This window comes from Amblyomma mixtum, chromosome 3 (genome assembly GCF_055824585.1).
Source record: "Amblyomma mixtum isolate Tamu chromosome 3, ASM5582458v1, whole genome shotgun sequence".
Taxonomy (NCBI): Eukaryota; Metazoa; Arthropoda; class Arachnida; order Ixodida; family Ixodidae; genus Amblyomma; species Amblyomma mixtum.
Window position 1 is genome coordinate 31,087,619 of NC_143014.1, and position 22,378 is coordinate 31,109,996.

Genomic DNA, 22,378 nt, shown 5'->3' on the forward strand with positions numbered 1-22,378 from the left:
TTGAGAGGAAGCCCGCAGCGAACCAGAGGTTATCGCAGGCAAAACCAACTGAAAATAAAAGGCGTCCAACGCCCAAGAGGAAATTTAAGAAAACTCAGTTAGAAGAAGAAGAAGAAGAAAACCACAAATGAGGGCCGGGTAAATATTGGCGCTGTGGAAATTGCTGGGTGATGCGTATACAAGCATCCCGCCATGGTATGAAAAGCAGCATTTACACTAATCTGTTTCTTTCTGAAATAAGAGCGCTACGCTGCCGTGGGGACTGGTGTGCGCTGGGAAGCTTGGAATGAGCCGGCGTCAAATGCATGCCGCCCTGTAATTGAACTCTCCAGCTGCGCGGTATAGGTACACCGAGAGTCGGACTCTGTGATGTGTGCTGTAGCATATGGAGTGAAAGATGCGTGGAAAGGACACCAAAGGTGAGCATGTACAAGCCGCGCAGCGGCCTTTGCAGCACCTCGAACATGCCTTTATTTAAAATCGTTAACGCAGCCGAGTAGCAGGGTCCTTCAAGAACTCGCTATTCGATGTCTCCTAAAGTATATAATCTGGATGAAAAGGCCAGTTAGGTTGGCAGTTCTACCAAAGCACACCAAGATCGCCGGAACCCACACCCAAAATATTCTTTGGACCTTTCCTCGTCCGCATATCGAGCATACTCTCTCGCGCGGCCGCTCTCAAAAAGCCCCAAAATAACTCATAGGGCGCGTGTTCTCAGGCCAGTTTCTGCTTTTGAGCCGAGCAGTGGGGAATTTGTGGCACGTGATTCTGTTCTCTCAACGATACAAGACAAAACTTCTCGGTTTCGCTTCCTGTCTCGTCCGGCAGCTTTTCAAGCGCAATTTGGCTCGAAAGAGTCTTAAAATGCAGCCTGAAAGGTAACACACAACCAGGGGAGAATAAATGATTTACGTGCTGCTTAATTATTGACGAGAAAAAAAAAAAGACAAGCAGAAATTATTTTCAGCATGGGGATTCGGACTGCTGCCTAGCGCGTGTTAAAAAGCTGACGGCTGCTGACGGCGGTGGCTTTGTTTAGTGTGCACTTGTGGTCCTCGCACAGATAGTTCAGCTAAAGCCATGTCTCGGAGATTTTGGCTGTTCTGTTCCGATAAATTGATTCTCTGATTCCCCACCTTGTGCAACGCCGTCGCGAACCTCTGTTGTCGCGCACGGAGTTCCACCGAAGGCGCAAGCGCGCGCGACTTTGCCCTCATTCGATCCGCACACACGGTGCGGTCTGACACGAGCAAAGGAACAAACAACGTGGTCACTGATAAGAAAGCTTGTCGCACCGGTCGGCGCTTTTTACGGTGCGCTGCGCCTGTTGCTTGTGCATCAGTTGTGGCCCAACTGTGGCTCGCGTCGTGAACCATCACGTTTCAAGGCGGCCTGCTATCTCTCTCGTTCATGCGAGCGCTGTCGCCGTGCGTCGACGCGTGCCGTGGGACCGGAATGAGCTTCACGTTTCATCATAGACAACCGGAAGGAATCGACGAGTCAGTGATGATAGATGACGCAATCGGCGCAGCACGAACAAAAGTAAGTTTTCCACGTCTGGGAACCAGATATATAGTCTGAGAGAAGTCCCGTAGTGGGCGCCTCCGGGTTATCAGTCACATTTTTGTTTTTTTAATATCGAACTGCAACGCAGTATCAGCATATCGGCCGTGTTTTCGCTGGCATGTCCACCGGATGCCAACGAAAACACCACACTGCACATAGTCGGCACGTACGCATGTCGGCTCACCGTCGCATTCGGAGGTTATCGAAGGGCTAAATGATACTTAACGATCAGAAAACAATAGCAGCGAAAGGACGCTAACGCGATAGATAAATGTTTGTGTCATCGACTTCTGCCTCTTGTGAAAACGTCCTTTCGCAGGATGTTTTCACGTTCTAATCGCTCGTGGAACAGAACGTCAATGTTAAAGTTCTCGAATGTTAACAAGTACTCAGTTAAAAGTGTAAATAAGGTAAATGAAGCAAAGCAAAGAGGGACACCGGTAATAGAACACAACCCATGCGATATCTGTGCTCTGCAAAACCGCGCTTGCAATGTTTAGATTGATTTGGTTGGTGAAAATGTGGCGCCCACTTAAAGGACCCGCGGCGACAACGTGGCAGCCTAGCAAGCAGCCCCGCGGTCTCTCAGTGGCGGCGGCTCCCAGCAGTCTCCCTTCCACAGAAAAAGTCGAGGGGGCGTCCACTTTACTACCCCAAAGGCACAAAATACGTAACAGCTGCTGCCTTTATAACAAGCACCAAGTTCAGCTTTTACAACACGCAATCACTACACTCGGCACACAGAGCGGTACGCATGTAGCAAGGTTATAATAAAACTGGCAAAAAACTGCTGTATTATGATTTCATCGCATGAGAAATAATGTTCTTATTTTATAGCTTAAAGCTATGTTACAGTTTATTTATACTTATTACAGTTATTAGCCTGACCGGGAACCCATATATTTCGCGACTACCGTCGTTTCTTACTTGAAGCACCTAATTCTTCTCTGAGGCTTTGCGGGATTTAGGTTGTGTTGAAAAAAAAGGGGGGGGGGGGGGGGGGAGGTGCGGAGAGAGGAAATGGTGCTTGAAAAAACATGCCCTAATGAAACCTGGAAGCAGAAGTGGCAGACGGAAACACTGACACGCAGCTCTCCAGTCTCTCTCCCCCCCCTGCCTTATCCTCAAATCCGTTATCTTAAAAAAGCTCTTGGTACACTAGAGCCTTGTGTAAGTAGCTTTCAGACACCGACCTTTCGCAGACTTAAATTTAAATGAAATTTAAATTTCGCAGACTTATTCTCGCTTGAAGAATATTAAATTTTACCTTTGTTGTATCCTTGAAGCCCAACAAGGAGTCAAAAAATAGAGAGATTTTGCTTCAAGCTATTGGAAACTGTGCTCCGTCAGGGGCTCGGAAAAAATAGGATACAGGAAGAGTGGACTCTTTATTTCCTTTATAAAGGTGCCTGCCGAAAGTCTTGCTCTCCCATTGTAGACGTCGTGCCTTGAGTTGCGGGTGGTCGCCAGGAAATGAAACAAGATACCATCACAGTCTAACGGCGTATTCCAATCGACTACCCGGGGCAAGTGTTATTGCTCCGCGCACCTGAAAAACTTGTTTTTGATGGGCGATTGCAATTCAGATCCTGAGTTTAGACTGGACCACGACGGAGAACTCGCTCTTTCGCGAATTCGAAGAGCTACTCCGGATCGGCGATTGGAATATTGCACAAACATCGCGCTTTGCCGCTAAATCGGGCAGGGTGGTAGGGGGTAGCGGCGGCAGCGGCGGCGCTGGGAATCTGGCGACATCACCACTCGACTTTAGCCCTTCCTTTTCTAAATAAACTCATCAGGCTTTAGTAGCCGTCTCTTGCAGTCACCTCCGAAATCAGATTCTTTGAAAGCAGGCTGCACACAACAGAGCAACTACAGATAGTGTTGAGGATCCTCTGTTCACGCGTGTCGCTTCTGGACATAGCGGGTAAAGACGATACTCTGGCCTATAGCCCCTTCTTTTGCTTGGCGTGTATTTGGGCATAGCAATGTCCCGTTGCTAACCTCGCGGCAAACGGGTACTCTAGTGCCGAAAGAATGACGCAGGAGCAAGAAACGAGCGTTAGCACTCAGCAGACGTGTTATAGGAACATACGCCTGCTAACGTAATTTTAGCCGATTTTTGCGACAGATTTAAAATTAATTTAAAGAGCTTTGAACAGCTTTTGAAGTGTCTCCGAAAGATGTTTTTATGTTGAGTCATTGCTGCATGTGTCACGTACTGTAATTCGCAGGCAGTGTTTGTTTATGTTTTCGTCTGCTGAACCGCCGAAAGGTTAGCCGAAAGCACACGGAAGGTTTCATTTGCGAAGGAGGTGATGGCAGGCGTCGTCTACTAATTGCCTGTGTTGGCGTGCTCTAGTGCGTGTTGGAAACGCCCTCTGAGAGTATCGCTAGCTACCGTCAGTAGTGGAAAGGAAGAAAAGGAGAAAAGTTAAGGGCAGCGCGTTTTCGATGTAGTACTTGGCAGTCATCTTTATAAAGGAGGCAATATCTAGAGCGGCAGCTGCCCTGCGGCTTTGAAAAAAACTATAAAATGTGTCGTCTGATGCGCTAGGCGAAATCTGCAACTGCTTCGACTTGCTTATCACACGATATATGGTAACTGGTGCATTTTGTATAGGCTGTGCTGTTGAGTTATCATGTCAATAGTTGTGCCGTACCAAACATTTTGAGTGCATCCACCCCCAGGCCCGCCTAAACCACATAGCAGGGACACAAAAAATATGTGGATGTCTGCCTCATATTTGCCCTCGGCGATTATGATAACTGTTGTCAGTAAGAAAATAGTAGCTGCTGCAATGGCCGATAGACCAAGACAGGGCGGTTATGAAGTGCACAAGGAGAATACGGGGCAAAGTAGGTATCCGCGGCTCGACACGCATCTCTCGATAGTATTCCTGCAGCGCGCCCGCTCGTATAGCCCGCTACAAATGCTGTTAGCCCTCTGTAAGCGACATGCTAGCAGATTGTTCTTATTATTTAAACATTTCGGGCCTGTCTCACAGCTACGGCAAAGTAAACATTTTCTCTACGGCGTCGATGACCAAAACGACGCGCTTGTTGAAGCGGAGACATGCCGGAGGAGAAGCTGTGACAACCCGGAAGCGGCCAGTGGGAGTCTGATTAGGCTAATTGCGGGGGGGGGGGGGGGGGGGGGACTTCCGAGCGACGAGCGAAATTTTCTGTTGGTGCAGATCCGAGCGACCAGGCAAGCGCCACGGCAAAAATGCTTCGCGCGACGGCGGCGCTCGTCGCTTGCCGCCATCGCCTTCGCCTTCGCATGAGTTTTCGCGTACATGTAGTTCAGCCTTAATGCGGAGAAGGCATAGCTCCCGCAAGTCTAATTTTTGCACGATCGGGAGGCATGTAGGCCAGCTGTTGTCTGAGTCCTTTTATTCTTAGTCATTATCGCTTTTGCTGACTCAATCTTAGTACGGCCTCTCCTTCCGCTCTACATGTGGAGAGGAGGACTACCCTCTCCCCACCTTCTGCATGCCAAGCGTGGCAGGTGGAGAGAGGGCACATACCACGATAGCCACCCGGCGGATTGTTCTCGCAGCAACCTTCCTCAGGTTGCGTATTCCTCTGCTCGTGTCAGAATTTCCTCCATCCACCCTCTAGGATCTCCCCATGGAAGCCACCTTCCCGCCTCTCCCCTACTACTGGAGAGTGAGATACCCTCTTTCCACATGCCAACCATAGCAGGGAGAGAGAGAGAAATCCCCTTAATGCAGAATTCACACGAGGGAGAACACCCCTCTCGAGCAGGCTGTTCTCTATACGTCATCGAAACATGACGCATTTGGACGCCGGCGTGGGGGCGCCGAGCCCCCTCGGGGGAAACCGGAAGAGGTTACAACCTCCTCCGGTTACCTCCTCCGGGGTCATAACCTAACCTATTCTAACATCATGTCCGGGGTAGACTTCTCCGTGTAACCTCCTCCGGTTGGAAGAGTTACGCGACCGTTTCTTCGCGCGCCTGGCAACTTCGCGGGTGGCGCTCTGCTGGACGCTAGTGGCGGCATCGGAATCGTTGATTGAACCCGGCTTTGGCGGAGGAGTGGCGCAGGCACTCTGACAACAGCAATATCCCTATCGGACTCCGTCGCACATCCGCCGCCCGTGGAAACGCGGGAGAGGGTTGCGCAGGACGGCAACGCCATCACATCCCCTCCCCGAAGCGCTCCCTTGCGTGAATTCCGCTTAAACACCTTAAACACCACATGCCGCTTGCCATGCTTGGCAGGTGGAAGCGTTTCACAGACACCGATGGGTGAGCAGTTTTCGCCTTCATGGTCCTCTTAATACTGCCGCATTAAAAGGAATGGCCGAATCTTGTCGACGGAAGTGGTCCGCACCCCTCGAGCACGTGCACAAGCTGTGCAGACTCTACGAGCTCCGAGGCACCGTACTCTGCGCGCCTACTGCTGTCCCTTTTGCGCCCCGCCGCGGTGGCACAGTGGTTACGGCGCTCGGCTGCTGTCCCAAAGGACGCGGGTTCGATCCCGGCCGCGCCGGCCGAATTTCGATGGAGGAGAAATTCTAGAGGCCCGTGTACTGTGCGATGTCAGTGCACGTTAAAGAACCCCAGGTGGTCTAAATTTCCGGAGCTCTTCACTACGGCGTCCCTCATAGCCTGAGTTGCTTTGGGACGTTAAACTCCAATAAACCAAACCTATCCCTTTTACGAACAGCAAGTGGGTCAGTGAACCGACCAGGCCACATCTGGACGGCCCGCTGCAGTTACCGTAGCCACTTACCACAGCCGAAGTTAACAAACAAGCGAAGATGACAAAATGGGGAGGGCAAGAACGAAACGCTGAAGTAAAAGACGAATTCATTTATATCGCAGAATATGACTTGGAATAAAATCAGAATTAGAATAGATTGGCGATAATTGAAGAATGCTGTCGCATTTCCTCCGCATCAGTTCAATAGATCGCCTCGAAAGTTTTCCAGTAGCCGCTGTTCTTTCCTTTATAAGGTTGTGTTCTTTCGGGGTTGTTCCTTCCGCTGTTTTTTAGTTTCGAAGCGAAAAGCTTCGCTAGGCTAGTCAACACCAGGTCTGGCGTGCGCCGTGATCAATTTTAGCCACAGCCGCGCATGCCCGAGTTCGCCGCGTGACGTCACTGGAGAGGCGCAGGTCGACCGGCGAAGGCGACGGCGAAGGTGGACCGGCGGAGCCGCGCTCGGCGGCGGTCGACCTTCGCCGTCTTTCGTGCGCTCTGCGTGTGTTTACCGAGTGTACATCGGCGCGCGCTCGGCTTCCTCGTATGACGCTACTTGCAGCCGCGTGTTTACCACAGTTACTACGCATGCGGAAGGAGGGCTATATAACGCGCTCGCCTACACCGTTATCGTGGTGTTCCCAGTGCATTGTGCACGACCTGCGACAGCCACGACGTCAAACAAAGCATAACTGCAGCTTTTTGTTTGTATATCCAGGCTTAATCAGAGCTAAGCCACTGCCAGTTTTTTTTTCTCTCCTTATCTAGCACCCTTCCCTGCCCTTACCGGGTGGATTAGGCAACGTATTTTCGCGGAAGGTCTTTGAGGAGAAGTGCCACTCGTTAGGAGTTTCGTTGGGGCTTTTCTTCTTGTTCTTTGTTGTTGTTGTTGTTGTGGTTGTTGTTGTTGTCGCCTCCTTGTGAAGTCATGTTTGCCGCCCTCTATATTTCCTCATATCGCTCTGCGGAATGAAATTTGAGTTGCAAGTGAGCGCTCGTCTGTACGTGTGTCTCTCCCTGTGTCCCATCGCTCCCGTAATCTGTTCGCTTTCCTTTTGAGATCTACATCTGCGCGCAGTTCTCTTAGATAACCCTTTTTTTCTACAAGGACGTGGGCCGAGCAAGTTGCTCGGAGGAGATCGTTGCGTTCGACAACACTGAAGCCAGTAAGGGATGTGTCAGGCAAACGATTTTCCTATCGGGGTCTCATATGTCCAATGCAGTGACTGCGTACCCGAAGATACGTGGTCCCAGCTCACCGTAATCCGTTGCACCACATCGGCCACGCAGCGATTGTCCGCAGCCCGGCGGCGATCTTGCAACCGGACCTTCCCACTCCGCAGATAAGCCACCGCTTCCCTCCGCTCGCCCGAACACTTGTCCGTGCCGTTCGATCTCTGTATCTCGTCTTGTACTTTTGTTTGGCGTCGTTAATTTGAGTAACAATGTGTACGTTTTTGCGTCATCCTTTTTTGTCATTACGCCGGCATTGCCTGTGTGGTAACTTCAACACATCTCCCTTTTGTCTCATATGTGCGACTGTAATTCCCCGGTCGTGTAATCTTGCCTTTTGGAAATGACGTCGTTACTCTGTGCATGATAGTGTTTTGTTGCAACTTGATTCGGAGTGGAGTTTTTCCATTGTCCAGTCTGTCGTGTGTGCCCCTGGGTTCCGGTCAACGGCTAATTAGGTGTGACCCCTTTCGCCAGTCAGCAGTCTCCGTTTTCGCACAAGTGGGGTGGAATAGCTTGTCACGGCCCCCCTCCAAACTTAAGTAGTGTGCAGCGGTGAGCAGGTCGGTCCGATGATTTATGGCAGTATCTATTCTACCATAGCCAGGAGATTTCTTTTGGAACTCTCATCTGAGTTGCTGCTTAGGGTGTTGTGAGAATTTTTATTCGTGTTTCACAATCCCAATTCTCCCGGCACTGTTGATTTTAGCCGCTTCTGGAAGTACCAGACTGACCCGGCTCTTATCAGCGATTGGCTGTACCATGATAACAGTTCCTTTGCTATATCTTGGGGATATTCTTGGCTACTTTGGAGTGCTTAGCAAGACCCACGCGGCTCCATACAGTGGAAAATGAGCTATAGTTTGAACCTATGCGACTCAGTAACATCGGCACATATCTGTAATAAGGAAAAATAATCTGAAAGTTAACAGAGCTGATTGTGAGGGCGAGGATAAGGGAGGGCCGACGAATTGAAGGTGAAGGCGAAGGAGAGCCAGGTAATGTTACTAGGTGAGGGTGAGGGCGAAGGAGGGCCAAGGTTTTCCGGCGAGGCCATGGTCGTCGCGGTGAGACGCGCCGAGGCTGCACGCTTATATTCGTATCGGCTTTATCTGAGAGTCTTTTGCACAGCCCTCTTGAAGAAGGAATGCGGAGATAAGACAGAAAAAGCCACTTGCCTGCCCGAATTAGCAAGTGTAGCAGTAACAAAATCATCTATTCTAGTAAGGAAGGATTAGGCAAATTGGATCCTTGAGATGTCCCTTTGTTTGGCGTCGTATTCTTTTCCGAACTGAGGTTTTCAGTCCATATCATGGTTGTTCTGTTGAATAGGAAGAGGAACTGCCCTTTCGGTAACAATATAATTCTCTATTAATGGGGAGTTCAGAGCTCCATGTTACGAAGTATTAAGGAAATCTGCAGCTTGCGACCTTTCCAAGAATATCCAGTGGTCGATGCTGTCATTTTAGCTGGATATGTTTGGGGCAGCTACCATGGCATATGCTTTTTTCGGGACCGAGCAAGTTGGATGGTAAAATGAAGCCGACAAGAGTGAGCTATATCAAATATCCTTGCCTGAAGCCGAATTGGCTTAATCTCTGTCAAAAAGCATTTGTCCAAAATGAAAGCCATAATGTGACCGTGCAACGCCCTTCCCATAAATCTTACATGTTGGAGAGGCGCTCGTCCTGTACTCTTCTCGTTCTTCAGTCCTGTCAAGTTCGCGGTTATTCCTCCTCTCCAACATGTCAGACCAACTGGCCCAAAGCTTCCCCTTGTTGAACCATAAATCTGACGTGAATCAAAGTTAAAGGACCCAACAATTAGAGAAATATTCCCTTGGTCTTGCTTTTTAAGCAACGCAATTACCTTCGCATATATTTTCATGGGTTCCATAATAATTGACGGTGAAGCGTCAGTAAGCCATCAAAACATAATCATATAGGATTTTCACTTTCGAAAAATTTTCTAGAAACACGAAACTTGGCGAATTCGCCGGGTGCCCGAAGCACGGAGCGTACATCAAATAGGGACGGAATTACCGTCGAGTGCCGGTGCCAGCTCTGCTGGGCTGCTCAACTTCGTTCTTGTCAGCGGCCCACTGATGTGTATGTAGATCAGATCCAGCTAACTGCTTTTATGCTCTAGCACAGCTTAACTGAGGAGCAATCTCCAGCTCAGTCTATGCCCTTGAACGTCTCATTTGTACTGGAGAATCTGACAACTCAGGTCCTGAAAAAGTTGGTTTTTCTTTTCGCCGCCAAGAGGGGTAAACATTACTGTGAGGAAACAACGGCTTCCGACCACGGGTTCAGAGACGCGTCAGACGCCTACGAATTTCACCGTCCTCCCAGGCTCGGGAGAGCGATTAACGGCAGCCGGCATGACGTAGGGTAGCAGCCCTTGACAGGTTATTTTTTTCGCGGCCGGTACAGAGTTACAGAGTGAGAGAGATAAAACTTTATTGGTTTTTAAAATGTTGGACGAGTCAGGTGGGCTTACTCGTTACTTCGATTCCGGTGGCTTGCGGTGATGTTAAGAACCGGTCAGATCGTCGACGTTGGTCCTCCAGGCCAATGTTGATCAGGGCTGCATTCCAATGCATGTGTGATGTCTGTGATGTTCTCACTTGAGATGGTTTTTTCACGCAACTACACGAAATGCGGAAGAGCATGGGCTTACCGCAGCACCAGGGACAGGTGTCAGTATGAGGCTGGACAAGTATAGGTTAGGGAAGGTGTTTGTATTCGCCTCCAGAATGTAGCTTCTTCTGTGGAGAGTTTAAAATGGGGAGGGGGATATTCCCCACGGTTTAGCCTAAGTGAGAACGGTCCGTTCCTGCACCAGGAGCGGCTGAGATGGCAGCGGTGGCTTGCCTCGACAGTCGGCCGAACTCAGGGCTGACCACACCCCCTGAGGAGAGCGCGCACGTCTCTTGTAATCGCACACGCAAACATCGACCCGCGTCCAGGCCTGGCTGCTATCATGCGAATTATCGGACTCCGCAGGAGCGTGGGCCCTTATCGCCGGCCATGCATCCAGCTGGGCCGTACCTGCGTGCGGAAGACGCGACCCCGGCTGCCTGGAGGGTGCAACAATGGAACGCCCAATTCTGTAAGTATCCCTCTCTTTCTTTCATCGCTCGCGTATCTCCCATGGCACTGATACGCGAGTCGCGTTGTGTTGAAATCGTCAGAGCGATGGATGGCGGGGGCGCCAAGAGCGTTCGGCGAACTACTTGCGTTTGCGGTTTTTGCTGCTCCACTTCTCTCGCTGTGGCGGACGTAATGAAAAATGACCTTGTCTTGATTAGAATTGACTGTCGGCCGTCTGCCTGGAGACGTTACTGCGACTTTAACAGGTGATTCCTTCTCTATTGTGCGCAACGTTATGCTGTGCATTATAGCCATGCTTTTGAGTGAGAAGGGCTTGAAGGCATCGCGAGGAATTTTGTTTCGATTTGGCATCCTCTCACGCAGGGTCTCGTGACCGGAGCTTAGCGGAGCTTAACTGGCGTTAGCGCGTTGTGCAGGTTCGCACGGACTGCTTACGAACGCATGAGCGAGAGGGAACGAAACAGAGGGTGCAGATAATTGAAGCGAAAGCTAAGTACTAGCGCTTCACGAAATAAGGTAATTTGGCGAGAAACCGAGTAGATTTTTTATTTCTACACCTGACGCAGTCGGATGCGGGGCTTACAACTTAAAATATTCTCTTTGCTCAGTGACCCAAATAAGATAACTCTTTCTACTGAACATTCAACAAAAAATTTGTTCTCAAAGTAGCTAGCAAAAAGTGTATGAAAATTTGTCTTGGAGGCTCAAGTAGAGGGAATTAATGACTATATAGTTTTTTTTTATAGCGACAGTGTGTCTGCTTGCATAAAGTAATAAAATAGATGTGTAAGAGCTTAGAAGCAGAGGTGAACCATCATTTTAAGCTCCAGAAAGTCCAGCCCCTCATTCATGAATTAGTACAGTCGTTCCGCGTTAATACGACCCCCGTTTTATTATGGGTGACTAAAATTATGGACAATTTTTCTGGGGACAAAATTTTCCAATGCATTTACGTCTCGCTAATATGGAAACTCGCTGTCCGGACGATGGACAGAGGGACTATGCACGGAGCCCAATGGGGCCCATGTATTCTTGCCGCGTTATTATGAACATCGGTGAGAAAAAAAAAATCTCTACTACCCCAAACGGATGTCTCAATTTCTACATTTTGAGTGCAGAACACCAGAGTAGTGCAATGAAAAATTTGGACAGCTTTGATTGGGAACCAGAGTGTCCATATGTTAACGAGGCATGACTGTATTAGGATTTTTAGTGCAAAACAAATGACCGGTGACCCTGGTGCGACCGCATCTTGTGATTTCGCGACAGTCCATTAGCTACTGGCACTGCTCAGCCGCTTCTGTTAAGCCCCCTGCAGAAGCGCTATAGCTTCCGGTCGTCTCGTCACTCGAATTCCATCGCTGCGCTGAGATCACCGGATAGCAGAGGCGCTGTGTATGCTGAGGGCTGTATCCGGCGGCTTGGGGAGGAGTCAAGGTGCAGCGGCGGCTATCTAGTTACGCGCGTATATGAGGCGACGGCGCGCTCCGGTCGCTGCCAGCATTTACTGTGCTCTCATCGCGAGCGGTGATACTGCGCGCGCTACAGGCTTCCCCGTCTTCCGCGTAGGGCAGAAGCTCGTCCTTCTAACGGGAAAATTCACTCGAATAGCTGCATTTAGGGGTCTAGACGACACGCGGCCCGCAGGTGAGTCAGCCGTTGTCCTTAGCTGCGCATGATTTCCTGCACTCGGAATTCTCTTTCCAGCAGTTTCATATGGCGCTGATCCCACATGGTTGAGGCCATCTCCAGCCGCCTCCTCTCTTTCATTTCGCATCAGCGAGCAGAGATCGATCGTCTAGCTGTGCTGGCACATTTTCGGAGGCACTGCAACTCTGCTGACCAACTCCAGGCGTCGCTGTGCGCTACGTGCGCTAAGTTTGTCCGTAATTTTAGTCTCCTTATTTGAGCTTCCATAACTTGACCGATTACGAGCTCGGAAGACGTGTCTGGACGTTCGCACAAACGAGGCTAAACTCAATAGTAGGTGGTGCACTGACCTCGCGTGTTCTTGTCGCGTTGGGACTGGTGTTCATTGTGGTGTATCTAATACCGTGTTTCAGGGCACGTCCGCACCGGCGCCCACAATGGAACCACTGGGCTCCAGCCGTCTCCGTGGCCGGTTCCAGTAGCCGCGGTTCCACCGGATAGCTGCATCGCGAGGGCAGAAGCAGCCATGGAGGAATCTGTGGTGGGCCACAGCAGGAACGTGCCAGGCAGTCGCCCGGCGTTCGTGCCGCCCATCGCGCACTGCGTGGCCTTCTGCAGCGCCTTCGGACTCGTGTTCTCCGTCAGCGGTGCCTTGCTGCTAACCAGCGGCTTGCCCTACCGGCGGCTTCAGCTGCGCATCATCTCCGTGTTTATGCTCGCCATGGGCGCCATCCTGCTGACAGCGGCCATAGTGCTGACCGTCAAGTGGCGCAAGTGGTACCCGCCACGGGCCGCCCGTCGCCGGTCTCGCCACTCGCGGCGACATACGGCGCTCGTCATACGCGTGCCCACGATAAGCGGCGGTGCCTACGTGTACACCACCACGTCCCCACCGGACCCCACCAGAGCCGCCAGCCAACCACCGCCGCCATCCTACGAGGACGTGGTGCTCCCGCCGCCCTCTTACGAAAGCGTCATCCTCATGTTGGAGAAGGAGGCACGGAATCAATCGGCCATGTACTCGGTGTCGCCCGAGTGAGTGTGAGTGCTGCGGCGGATCAGGGGCCGTCCTATGCTGGGTCGTATTCCTGCCTGGGCACGGGACCCCACAGCGCCAAATAAACAGACGAGTGTCCATCGTGCTTCCTCTTGTAGCTCCTCGTTGGCCCTATGGGCAGTTGAGCAAGAAATACTCCTCCCTGCACTTGCTCCTTAGATGACAGATATGTCCTCGTCGCTGAGAGCGTTGCGGAAACTGAATGAGGCGACAAGCATCGATAAACATTACGGCCTTTAAGGGCGCACATAAAATTAGATGGGGGTCATAATTTCGCCAAATTATTTAACACAGGCGACATGTGCTGTTTTCCAGGGCTCGCACGGTGCCTCACAGAACTTGAGTCAAGGGTAAATGGAGACTACGGTAATGAAACCGAAGAGCTGTCTAACAAAAAGTAAAAACAACGCTAAATTTAACACAAACCACACAGAAAAACGGACAGGACGGGCGCTGTCCTGTCCCTCTTTCTTTGCGGTGCGTGTTAAATTTAGCGCTGTTTTTACCTTTTCTTAGGCAGTGCTCCACCAATTAGCCCACCAATATGTACTGTTAAGCCGAAGTGTCACTGTCCGCGATGGTTAAGTTTCGAGGAAGCAGCCGCCGCGGTGGCTCAATGGTTATGGTGCTCGGCTGCTGACCCAAAAGACGCGGGTTCGGTCCCGGCCATGGCAGTCGCATTTCGATGGAGGCGAAATTCTAGAGGCCCTTGTACTGTGCTATGTCGGTGCACGTTAAAGAACCACAGTTGGCCGAAATTTTCCGGAGCCCTCCATTGCGGCGTCATTCATAGACTCAGTCGCTTTGGGACGTTAAACCCGATGGAACCAAAACCAAGACTGAGAAAGAATATAAGCTTGTTCGGTGAATGTAGTGTGGACTACGAAGTCATTCCGCGAGGATGATCAGCTCGATTTGGTTGCTTCGTTTTCTCTCTCAAACGCACTTATTGAAACTGGATGTAGTGAAAAATATGGAAGTCAAAAAGTACTCCACGATGACCTATTGACCTTAAACTAAAAGTGTTCAGCCTGTGCTCTGAAAATATGGTGGCATGCTTGTGACTTTAAGGCCCGGTTTAGTAGATTGCTTGGGATTAGCTTCAACGCTATGCGTTCTTTTCTTTTTAATAAGCCCCAAAACTAGCGTACGCGAGTGTTTTCGCATTTTGCCTTAACCGAAATGCAGCCGCCGTGGCCAGGGTCGGACCCGCGAACTTATGCTCAGTTGCGAACGCTATCGCCAAGCACTCAGCCACCATGACGAGTCATCCCTCCCCACAAACATCGACGCGCATTTTGGCTGTAATACATGAAAAACGGATCTGGGATAACCTTCCGACAAGCTGAATTGTAACACATACTCCTGCTGAAGAGCTTTGCCGTCTTGATTAAATCCTTAAGCTGTGTGCTATTCGTTGAGGGGTGTCGAACTTGGGGTCAACCCACGACCCGTGTATTCTCTGTTGGCTCCAGGAAAAGATGATCCTGCGAGTGTAAAGAGATGAAAGAGATGCATGTTTCCATCACTGTCACGTGACAACTGTAGAACACATCGAACACTTCGTTAATCTCGCGTGAAATCTTTCGTAGCAACACTTACAATCTCCTTATCATGTTAAACATATTAACAAAGCATTACGTAAAACGCATTAAAAAGCAGTCGGATGAAACTGATGAGATCATTGGCAACTACAGTCGTCTCGAATAAAATCTTGCTGCCAACGAGGTTGAACATCATGGAAGTGGGGCCGCATTATGACATTCTCTATCTACATCACAGAAGCTGTTGCATCGAGGTTTCATGGCGATGGGTAGCACTGTTGCCCACGATGGCGTGTGTGGGGGAGAGTGCACACACGAACATAGAGCCTATCCAGCTAAGACCCTCGTGAAATGTTCGAATATAACAAATTATTTTACTTGTGACTAAGTTTTAATGAACCTGGTTGGTTTGTTAAGTCAGTTCCTTTCCTATAATCTTTCGGAGTTATCTTCAGAGAAATGACTGAACCTGTTCGTTTGCCTTACATAGGCCGTGTACATGACAACTATACGCAGTCGGATAACCCCGTGTCTGCATGTACTCAGCCTCACAAATTCACGGTAGTGAACTGCGTAGTGCAGCTCGAGCCAGCAATTGAGGGCACCTCGCAGCAATCGAGGGCAACCATCGAGGCACCTCGCAGGCAAGAAGAGTTCGCGAATGGCTTGCGTGCGAGGTGCTATATGATGGATGGATGGATAGGAGCGCCCCCTTTGAAACGTGGTTGTGGCAATTGCCGCCATGCTCACCTTTTTTTTCTTTATTTTTGTTCAACTGTGTTGTTAATTCTCATTAAAACTCGCCATCTTCTTTTACTACTGTTTCCTACACTTCTAACCTTCTGTCACCTCTCTGCTTTTGCTTTTCAGCCACCAATCCTTCAATCGATTTTTGCTAACTTTCACTGCAGATTTATTTACATGACCATTGTTACCTTTAAACACTAGGGCCTCAGGAAGAGTGACTGCGCCTGCATCGGCATCCGGATGGATCCCATCACATTTGAGTATGAGGTGTTCAATTGTTTCCACAGATCTACCACACAGTGCACATGTGTCATCACCTTCGTTGATTTTTTTTTTTTCGTAGCTGCACGTTCGAAGAACCCTGACCTAGCTTCAAAGAGTAGGGCACTGCCTTCTGAGTTATCATAGAAAATTTCTATCCTGATCTGCCTTTTCTAGTATCGATATAGTTCTACACTATGCTTCTTTCCCATTGAATTAATCCAATTTTTAACTTCCGCGTTTTTAATCTGTCATTTAATGTTCTTTCTATCTCCGTCCTCGTGTCCGGCATATTTACTGGTTAGTTTCCTAGTTCTTTTCCGCCACTGTGAGTCAACGCTCTTTCTGTATAAGTATTTAAATACCTTAGCTGCCCAAGTGTTACCGTCCAATTTTCTCAGGCGTTCTTCATATAGTGTTTTACTCTTAGCTTCCCGCGCCTCGAACGATGCCCAGCCCATATCCCCTTGTACTGCCTCGTTTGTGGTTTTGCCGTGGGCACCTAGTGCTAATCTTCCAACAGCTCTCTCATTTACGTCTAATCTCGACTGAGCTTCTGCCCTTAAGCACAGAACCGCATTTCCGAAAGTAAGCCCCGGCACCATTATTCCTTTCCAAATATCTCTCAGTACTTCATATTTGTTGTAGCCCCATAATGCCCCATGTTTCATTATCCCGGCGTCTCTTCGCCCTTTTGCCCTAAGTGACTGTTCATGCTTTTCCGTGTATATCTGCCCTTCGTTTAGCCATATCCCGAGATATTTGTATTTGCCCACTCTGGGTATTTCGTGGCCTTGTATTGTAAGCACCTGATCAGTTGTATCGTTGAAAATCATTACACCTGACTTAGTTTCGCTAAAACTGAAACCTACAGCGTCTCCTTCGTCTCCACAACAATCAACCTAAGTTTGCAAATCTTCCTGGCTATCTGCTAACAGTACAATATCGTCCGTATACATTAAACCCGGGAGCCGCTGCTCAACTACATTCCGCCTAGTCTGTACGACAGATTATAACCTAGATTAATTTCTTGTAGCCTTCTTTCCATATTTATCACATAAAACATGAACAGCAGGGGTGATAGAGGGCAACCTTGCCTTAATCCTTTGTGTACCGCCACAGTTGTGGTACTCTTTATCCCTTCCCATGAAATTTCAACATTCAAACCGCTTTGAGAATTTGGCCTCTAACTCGCTTATATGCTCTGACAGCGCCAGAGCATATAAGCGCTTTATTGTTTCTTCTTTATATAGGAAATACAGGGGGAATGAGGGAGGACAGGGTTTGAAGAAGCAGAGCGAAAAACATTTGTGGCTGCATTTAGCTGGCACGACTCGAAAATATTCGGAACGAAGGAAGTTCTGCGTAATTCACCCAGTCGACCTCGCCTGCTTTCGCGGCGGCACGATTACAACCGCTTGCATCAATGCGCTGCCGCAGCAACAAGCGCGTCCAGCGACGTCCACACGGTGGACGCGGGAAGTCACGTCTCAGCTCCGATAGTCCGCACTGTTCGCCGCATTCCGCAGATTCTCCGCGGGCGACATCTCTGTGACGCATACTCCGCACAGAGGCGCTAACAGTGCGCGTGCGAGCTTTGTTCTTTGTTGCCGAGTCTCGTTTCCTCTCTGTAACAAATTGCTTTCCGTATCTGCGAAAAAAGGCAGCATTCGTCTCGATAACAAACAATGCAAGCGACTTGTTAAGCGTTGCTCGCGAAATACACTTTTTGCCAGGAAGATAAAAGGGAAAGCATAATCTTTTGAGCGAAATGCGTAACCCATCTGCCGGCTGCTGCGTACGTATGGCAGTCGTCACGATCGTTGTAAAAATTAAAGATCTCCACGCCACCGAACCCTTATACTCGCCAGTAAAGCATATGGAATGTGCAGAGCACACTATTTGTAATCATAACCACCGTGGTTACAACGCACCACTGGAACGGCGTGTTATATAGCTCTCGACAGGGACCAGCCGGCCCGTTCATCATTCTCGGAATACTCGAGGGCCCAGCACCGAGCGGGCAGAGCCGGGCGTCCTACGACAAAGTCGCCAAATAAAAGGGTTAGCGTAGACCGCGCGGTTGCTGTCGTTCTGCATTGGGCAAGCGTGCATGCGTGCTCGTTTGTGAGAAATTTTCGTAAATGCTGAGAGGTCACGCGTGGCAGCACGAATCGCGAGAACAGCCGTTTACAGAAGTTTAACGTTCGACGAAAGACCATCTGGTCATCAGGATGAAGCATTATAACAGGGCGAAGATTGGGTCACTGACCAAGCCACTAGTCAACAGTACAAGAAATTGCTGCAAGCTTCGGTAACGAACTGAAATTGGTAAAAGTTATTTCAAGCGAAACGGTTAGCCTAGAAAGTTCGTCAACAAAGTGACAAGGAAACCTGAACGGAAGCGAGCAGCATGATATTTGACAGCGAAAACGATGATGCGTGCTGCAATGTGCCTCAAGTCGGCATTCCCGGATCTTGAGAAAGCACGGAGTGCTCGTCGCTCACGTGCCAGCAAATAAGTTTCGAGCTGAAGTTGTCCAAGTTCCCTGGTGTGGTTTACCGAATCCCACACAACGACTGCCCGCGAACTTGCAGCAACGCATAAAAGAGCATCAAGACGACGTTAGGAACAACCGCACATCGAAGAATGCGATTACGGAACGTGTGCAGACCGCCGGCCACTAGATAATTTCGGATGAGGCGGATTCGTGGCAAAAGAAAAAAACTTTAACATGACAACAGATAGGACCCTTAATGATCCAGAAGACACCCGACACATTGAACAGGAATCGAGGCACAGTTCATCATATTGCCGCACTTAGTTTAGACATCACTCTACCGGCGCCCCCGTGCGGTCTTTCTTCGACCTTTGTCGCGCGCCGGACTTCGTCCTCTTCTGCTCGGTGCTAGGGCCTGCCGGCTGCGCTCTGCCCAGTGTGCTCGCCAGGTACTGTTCTGCCAGGAATAGAACGTCCTACCGGCGTCCGTGACATTTTTGGTGGAGGTGCGGGGTACGATCTATGTACGAAGAGGTCCCAGGAACCTCCAGCGCTCAGCCACACCCCCTGGACACGACACCTGTCCACAAGTCAAGCCGCCGCTTGAAAGGCTTAGCCCCCGAGTACAATCCCCTCACCGCGCCATCCCGCAAGATGACCTCTACGGTGGCCAGCCAGACCTTCCAGCAATCTGTGAGTTCGCCACCGCTGCTTCTTCATTCGCCTCGTACGCCCGCGTCATTTCATGGTGACAAGTTTGAAGATGTGGAAGACTGGTTGGACGGGTATGACAGGGTCTCTGAATTTAATCTGTGGGACGAGGACCGCAAGCTTCGGAACGTCTACTTTGCCCTCCAGGACGCCGCCAAGACGTGGTTCGAAAACCACGAGTCCGCCATCCACACCTGGCAAGACTTCCGGCGCCAGTTGCTGGATACGTTCAGCAGCAACGAACGGAGGGAGCGTGCTGAATTGGCCCTGCAATCGAGAGCGCAGCAGCCAAACGAGAGCGTGGCGATGTTCGTGGAGGATATGACCCGGCTTTTCAACCGCGCTGATCCTTCGATGTCGGAAGCCAAGAAGGTGCGTCACTTGATGCGGGGCGTGAAGGAGCAATTGTTCGCTGGGCTCGTGCGCGATCCTCCGGCTACAGTCGCCGATTTTGCAAAGGAAGCGGCAGGCATGGAGCGCGCCCTGCAGCAGCGGTTTGCGCACTACGGCCGTCCGTCCAACATCACTGCTGTGGAGTGCCGCATGCCGAGGTCCGGGGATGAGAACACCTCCCTCCGAGAGCTCATCAGAAGCATCGTTCGCGAAGAGCTGCAGAAGCTTCGCTCTGTGGAGCAGCCTCCTAGTGTCACCGCCATCTCGGAGGCTGTCCGTGACGAGATACGCCGCACGGTGCAGCCCACTCCACCTCCGCAACCGCCAGCGCCTTATGTGATGACCTACAGCGAGGCATTGCGAAGTCCTGCGCCACCACCGCCGGCGTTCTACTCTCCTGCCCCTACCGCGCCGTCCCACCGATTCCCGCATACGACAGCGCTGCCAGACGACCGCCCACCCGTCACGAAGGCAAACATGTGGCGAACGCCGAACAACAGGCCCCTGTGCTTCCACTGCGGCGAAGCAGGCCACATCCGTCGTCACTGCCCGTACCGCCGGATTGGCCTGCGCGGCTTTTCGCCAGACGCACCCCTGCCACGCTATGGTGAACGACCCCGCGAGATCGATCAGTACCTAGCGGCCAACGTCCCACCTGCACCCACTGCACAACGTCAGTCCAGGTCACCGTCGCCTCGACGGTTTTCTTCACCAGCCCGCCAGTCCTACGTCCGGCAGTCCTCCAGCCCGGGCCGGGAAAACTGAGGACGGCGACCCCCGGAGGTAGGGCCGCCGTCACCGGACATAATTACGAACATCCTCCGCTCACCGACGTTAGCCTGCGACCCGACCTCCGACCCCCCGCCGCGACGACCTTTCGACGCCCAGAGACGCCTTCGCTTGACGCCTCAATCGGACAATCTGAACGACCCTTAAGTCCGACGACTTTTCGACGACCGGAGACGCCTCCGCTTGACGCCCCAACCCGACCGCGAGAACGATCACCTAGTCCGACCTCCCTCACACAGCGTTTTTCTGAAGGTGACCAAGCTTCGGCTGAAATCCCGGTGATCGTTGATGGCCGCCGCGTGACTGCTCTCGTAGATACCGGCGCCGATTTCTCCGTCATGAGTCGTGGTCTGACGCTTGTCCTGAGGAAAGTCCTGACACCTTGGCCTGGAACGCACATCCGGACAGCTGGAGGCCATCTGGTGACACCGCTTGGCGTCTGCACCGCTAGAATGGAGATTCGTGGTGTAACCTTCACTGCCTGCTTCGCTGTGTTGGCTCATTGCTCGAAGGACCTCATCCTCGGGTTAGATTTTCTTCGGGAACACGGTGCCATAATCAACCTCCGCGAACTTGTCGTGACGTTCTCACCTCAGTGTGCCATAGCCGACCGCAGCGAGCCCGACAGGCCTGTTTTTCGCGTGTGTGATGACAATGTCACGCTACCACCACGCTCCAGTTTGTTTATTACGGTGGAATGCTCCAACCCACGCACGCCTCACGGGGTTGCGGAAGGTAATCTGTCGTTACTGCTGAGTCAACAAGTCTGCGTTGCGCGGGGTGTTACTTCCCTCCGCGGACTGCGAACGCAGCTTTTTGTTACGAACTTTAGCGCCGAATACCGCCACTTGCCGCAAGCAACCGCCATAGCCTATTTCGATGAAATTAGTGACTCAGTCTCCCACTGCGCCTTGTCCCTCAACGATACCCATGCATCGACGTCTGACGCCCCCGTTATGACTGACGTGAACCCCGACCTAACCGCCGATCAGAAACACCGCCTCCACATGATCCTCGACTCTTTTCGTGACTGCTTTGCGACCACTTCTAAAGTTCGGCAAACATCGGTCGCTAAACACCGCATTGTAGTGGATGAAGGCGAGAGGCCTATACAACACCACCCCTATCGAGTGTCTGCGAAAGAACGGGAGGTAATTCGGAGGCAGGTTGAGAAAATGCTCCGCGACGAGGTTATCCAGCCGTCAACAAGCCCGTGGGCTTCGCCCGTTGTGCTGGTCGCCAAGAAGGATGGCACTCTCCGATTCTGCGTCGACTATCGTCGCCTCAACAAGATTACTAAAAAGGACGTTTATCCGTTGCCCCGAATTGATGACTCGTTCGATCGCCTGCGTCATGCCCGATACTTTTCCTCTCTTGATCTACGCAGTGGGTACTGGCAGATCGAAGTCGATGAACGTGACCGTGAAAAGACCGCGTTCATAACCCCCGACGGTTTGTACGAGTTCAAGGTGCTCCCCTTTGGCCTGTGTACCGCTCCGGCCACCTTTCAAAGAATGATGGACACTGTCCTGGTTGGCCTCAAATGGCAGTCGTGTCTCGTCTATCTTGATGATGTGGTTATTTTCGCTGCGACCTACGACGAACATCTCAAACGCTTGAGTGCAGTATTGACGGCCATCCGATCAGCCGGTCTATCTCTAAAACCGGAAAAATGCCACTTCGCGTACCAACGGCTGAAGTTTTTGGGCCATGTTGTGACACCTGAGGGTGTCAGCCCCGACCCCGACAAGACGGCCGCTGTAGCTGCGTTCCCGACTCCCACTAATAAGCGAGCTGTGCGCCGGTTTCTTGGCCTCTGCGCATATTACAGACGCTTCGTGCAAGACTTCTCCAGGCTGGCTGAGCCTCTCACACGGCTGACAAAAGACGATCAGCCTTTCGTCTGGGCACAGGAACAGCAGGACGCCTTCGAAAAGCTCCGCAAACGCCTACAAACAACGCCCATTCTTGCCCATTTTGACGAGGAGGCGGATACAGAACTTCACACCGATGCCAGCAACATTGGCCTTGGTGCAGTCCTCGTCCAGTGGCAAGATGGTGTTGAGCGCGTGATTGCTTA

General features: G+C 51.0%; 1 protein-coding gene and 1 long non-coding RNA gene across 2 annotated transcripts in view; one reads left to right on the forward strand and one right to left on the reverse strand.

Moving 5' to 3' along the window:
* Positions 1–1,343: 1,343 nt before the first annotated feature.
* On the forward strand, positions 1,344–13,432 carry LOC149349560 (uncharacterized). Its single transcript, XM_089578532.1, has 3 exons — positions 1,344–1,542; positions 10,538–10,643; positions 12,709–13,432. The coding sequence occupies exons 1-3, from the start codon at positions 1,411–1,413 to the stop codon at positions 13,332–13,334; spliced, it is 864 nt and encodes a 287-aa protein (XP_089434658.1). The 5' UTR covers positions 1,344–1,410; the 3' UTR covers positions 13,335–13,432.
* A 1,341-nt stretch (positions 13,433–14,773) lies between these two features.
* The window catches only part of LOC149349561 (uncharacterized), a 32,162-nt gene continuing 24,557 nt past the window's right edge, over positions 14,774–22,378 (reverse strand). The window contains exon 3 of the long non-coding RNA XR_016290122.1: positions 14,774–14,839. This is a non-coding gene — a long non-coding RNA (uncharacterized LOC149349561). The remainder of the gene's footprint in view (positions 14,840–22,378) is intronic.

What these genes read in the sequence shown, in the direction of transcription:
- LOC149349560 (XM_089578532.1), top strand. Translation starts at nt 1,411, where the DNA reads ATGCGAGCGCTGTCGCCGTGCGTCGACGCGTGCCGTGGGACCGGAATG. An exon ending in TCGGCGCAGCACGAACAAAA is followed by an intron (nt 1,543 to 10,537) that starts GTAAGTTTTCCA and finishes CGGACTCCGCAG; the next exon opens with GAGCGTGGGCCCTTATCGCC. An exon ending in ACAATGGAACGCCCAATTCT is followed by an intron (nt 10,644 to 12,708) that starts GTAAGTATCCCT and finishes ACCGTGTTTCAG; the next exon opens with GGCACGTCCGCACCGGCGCC.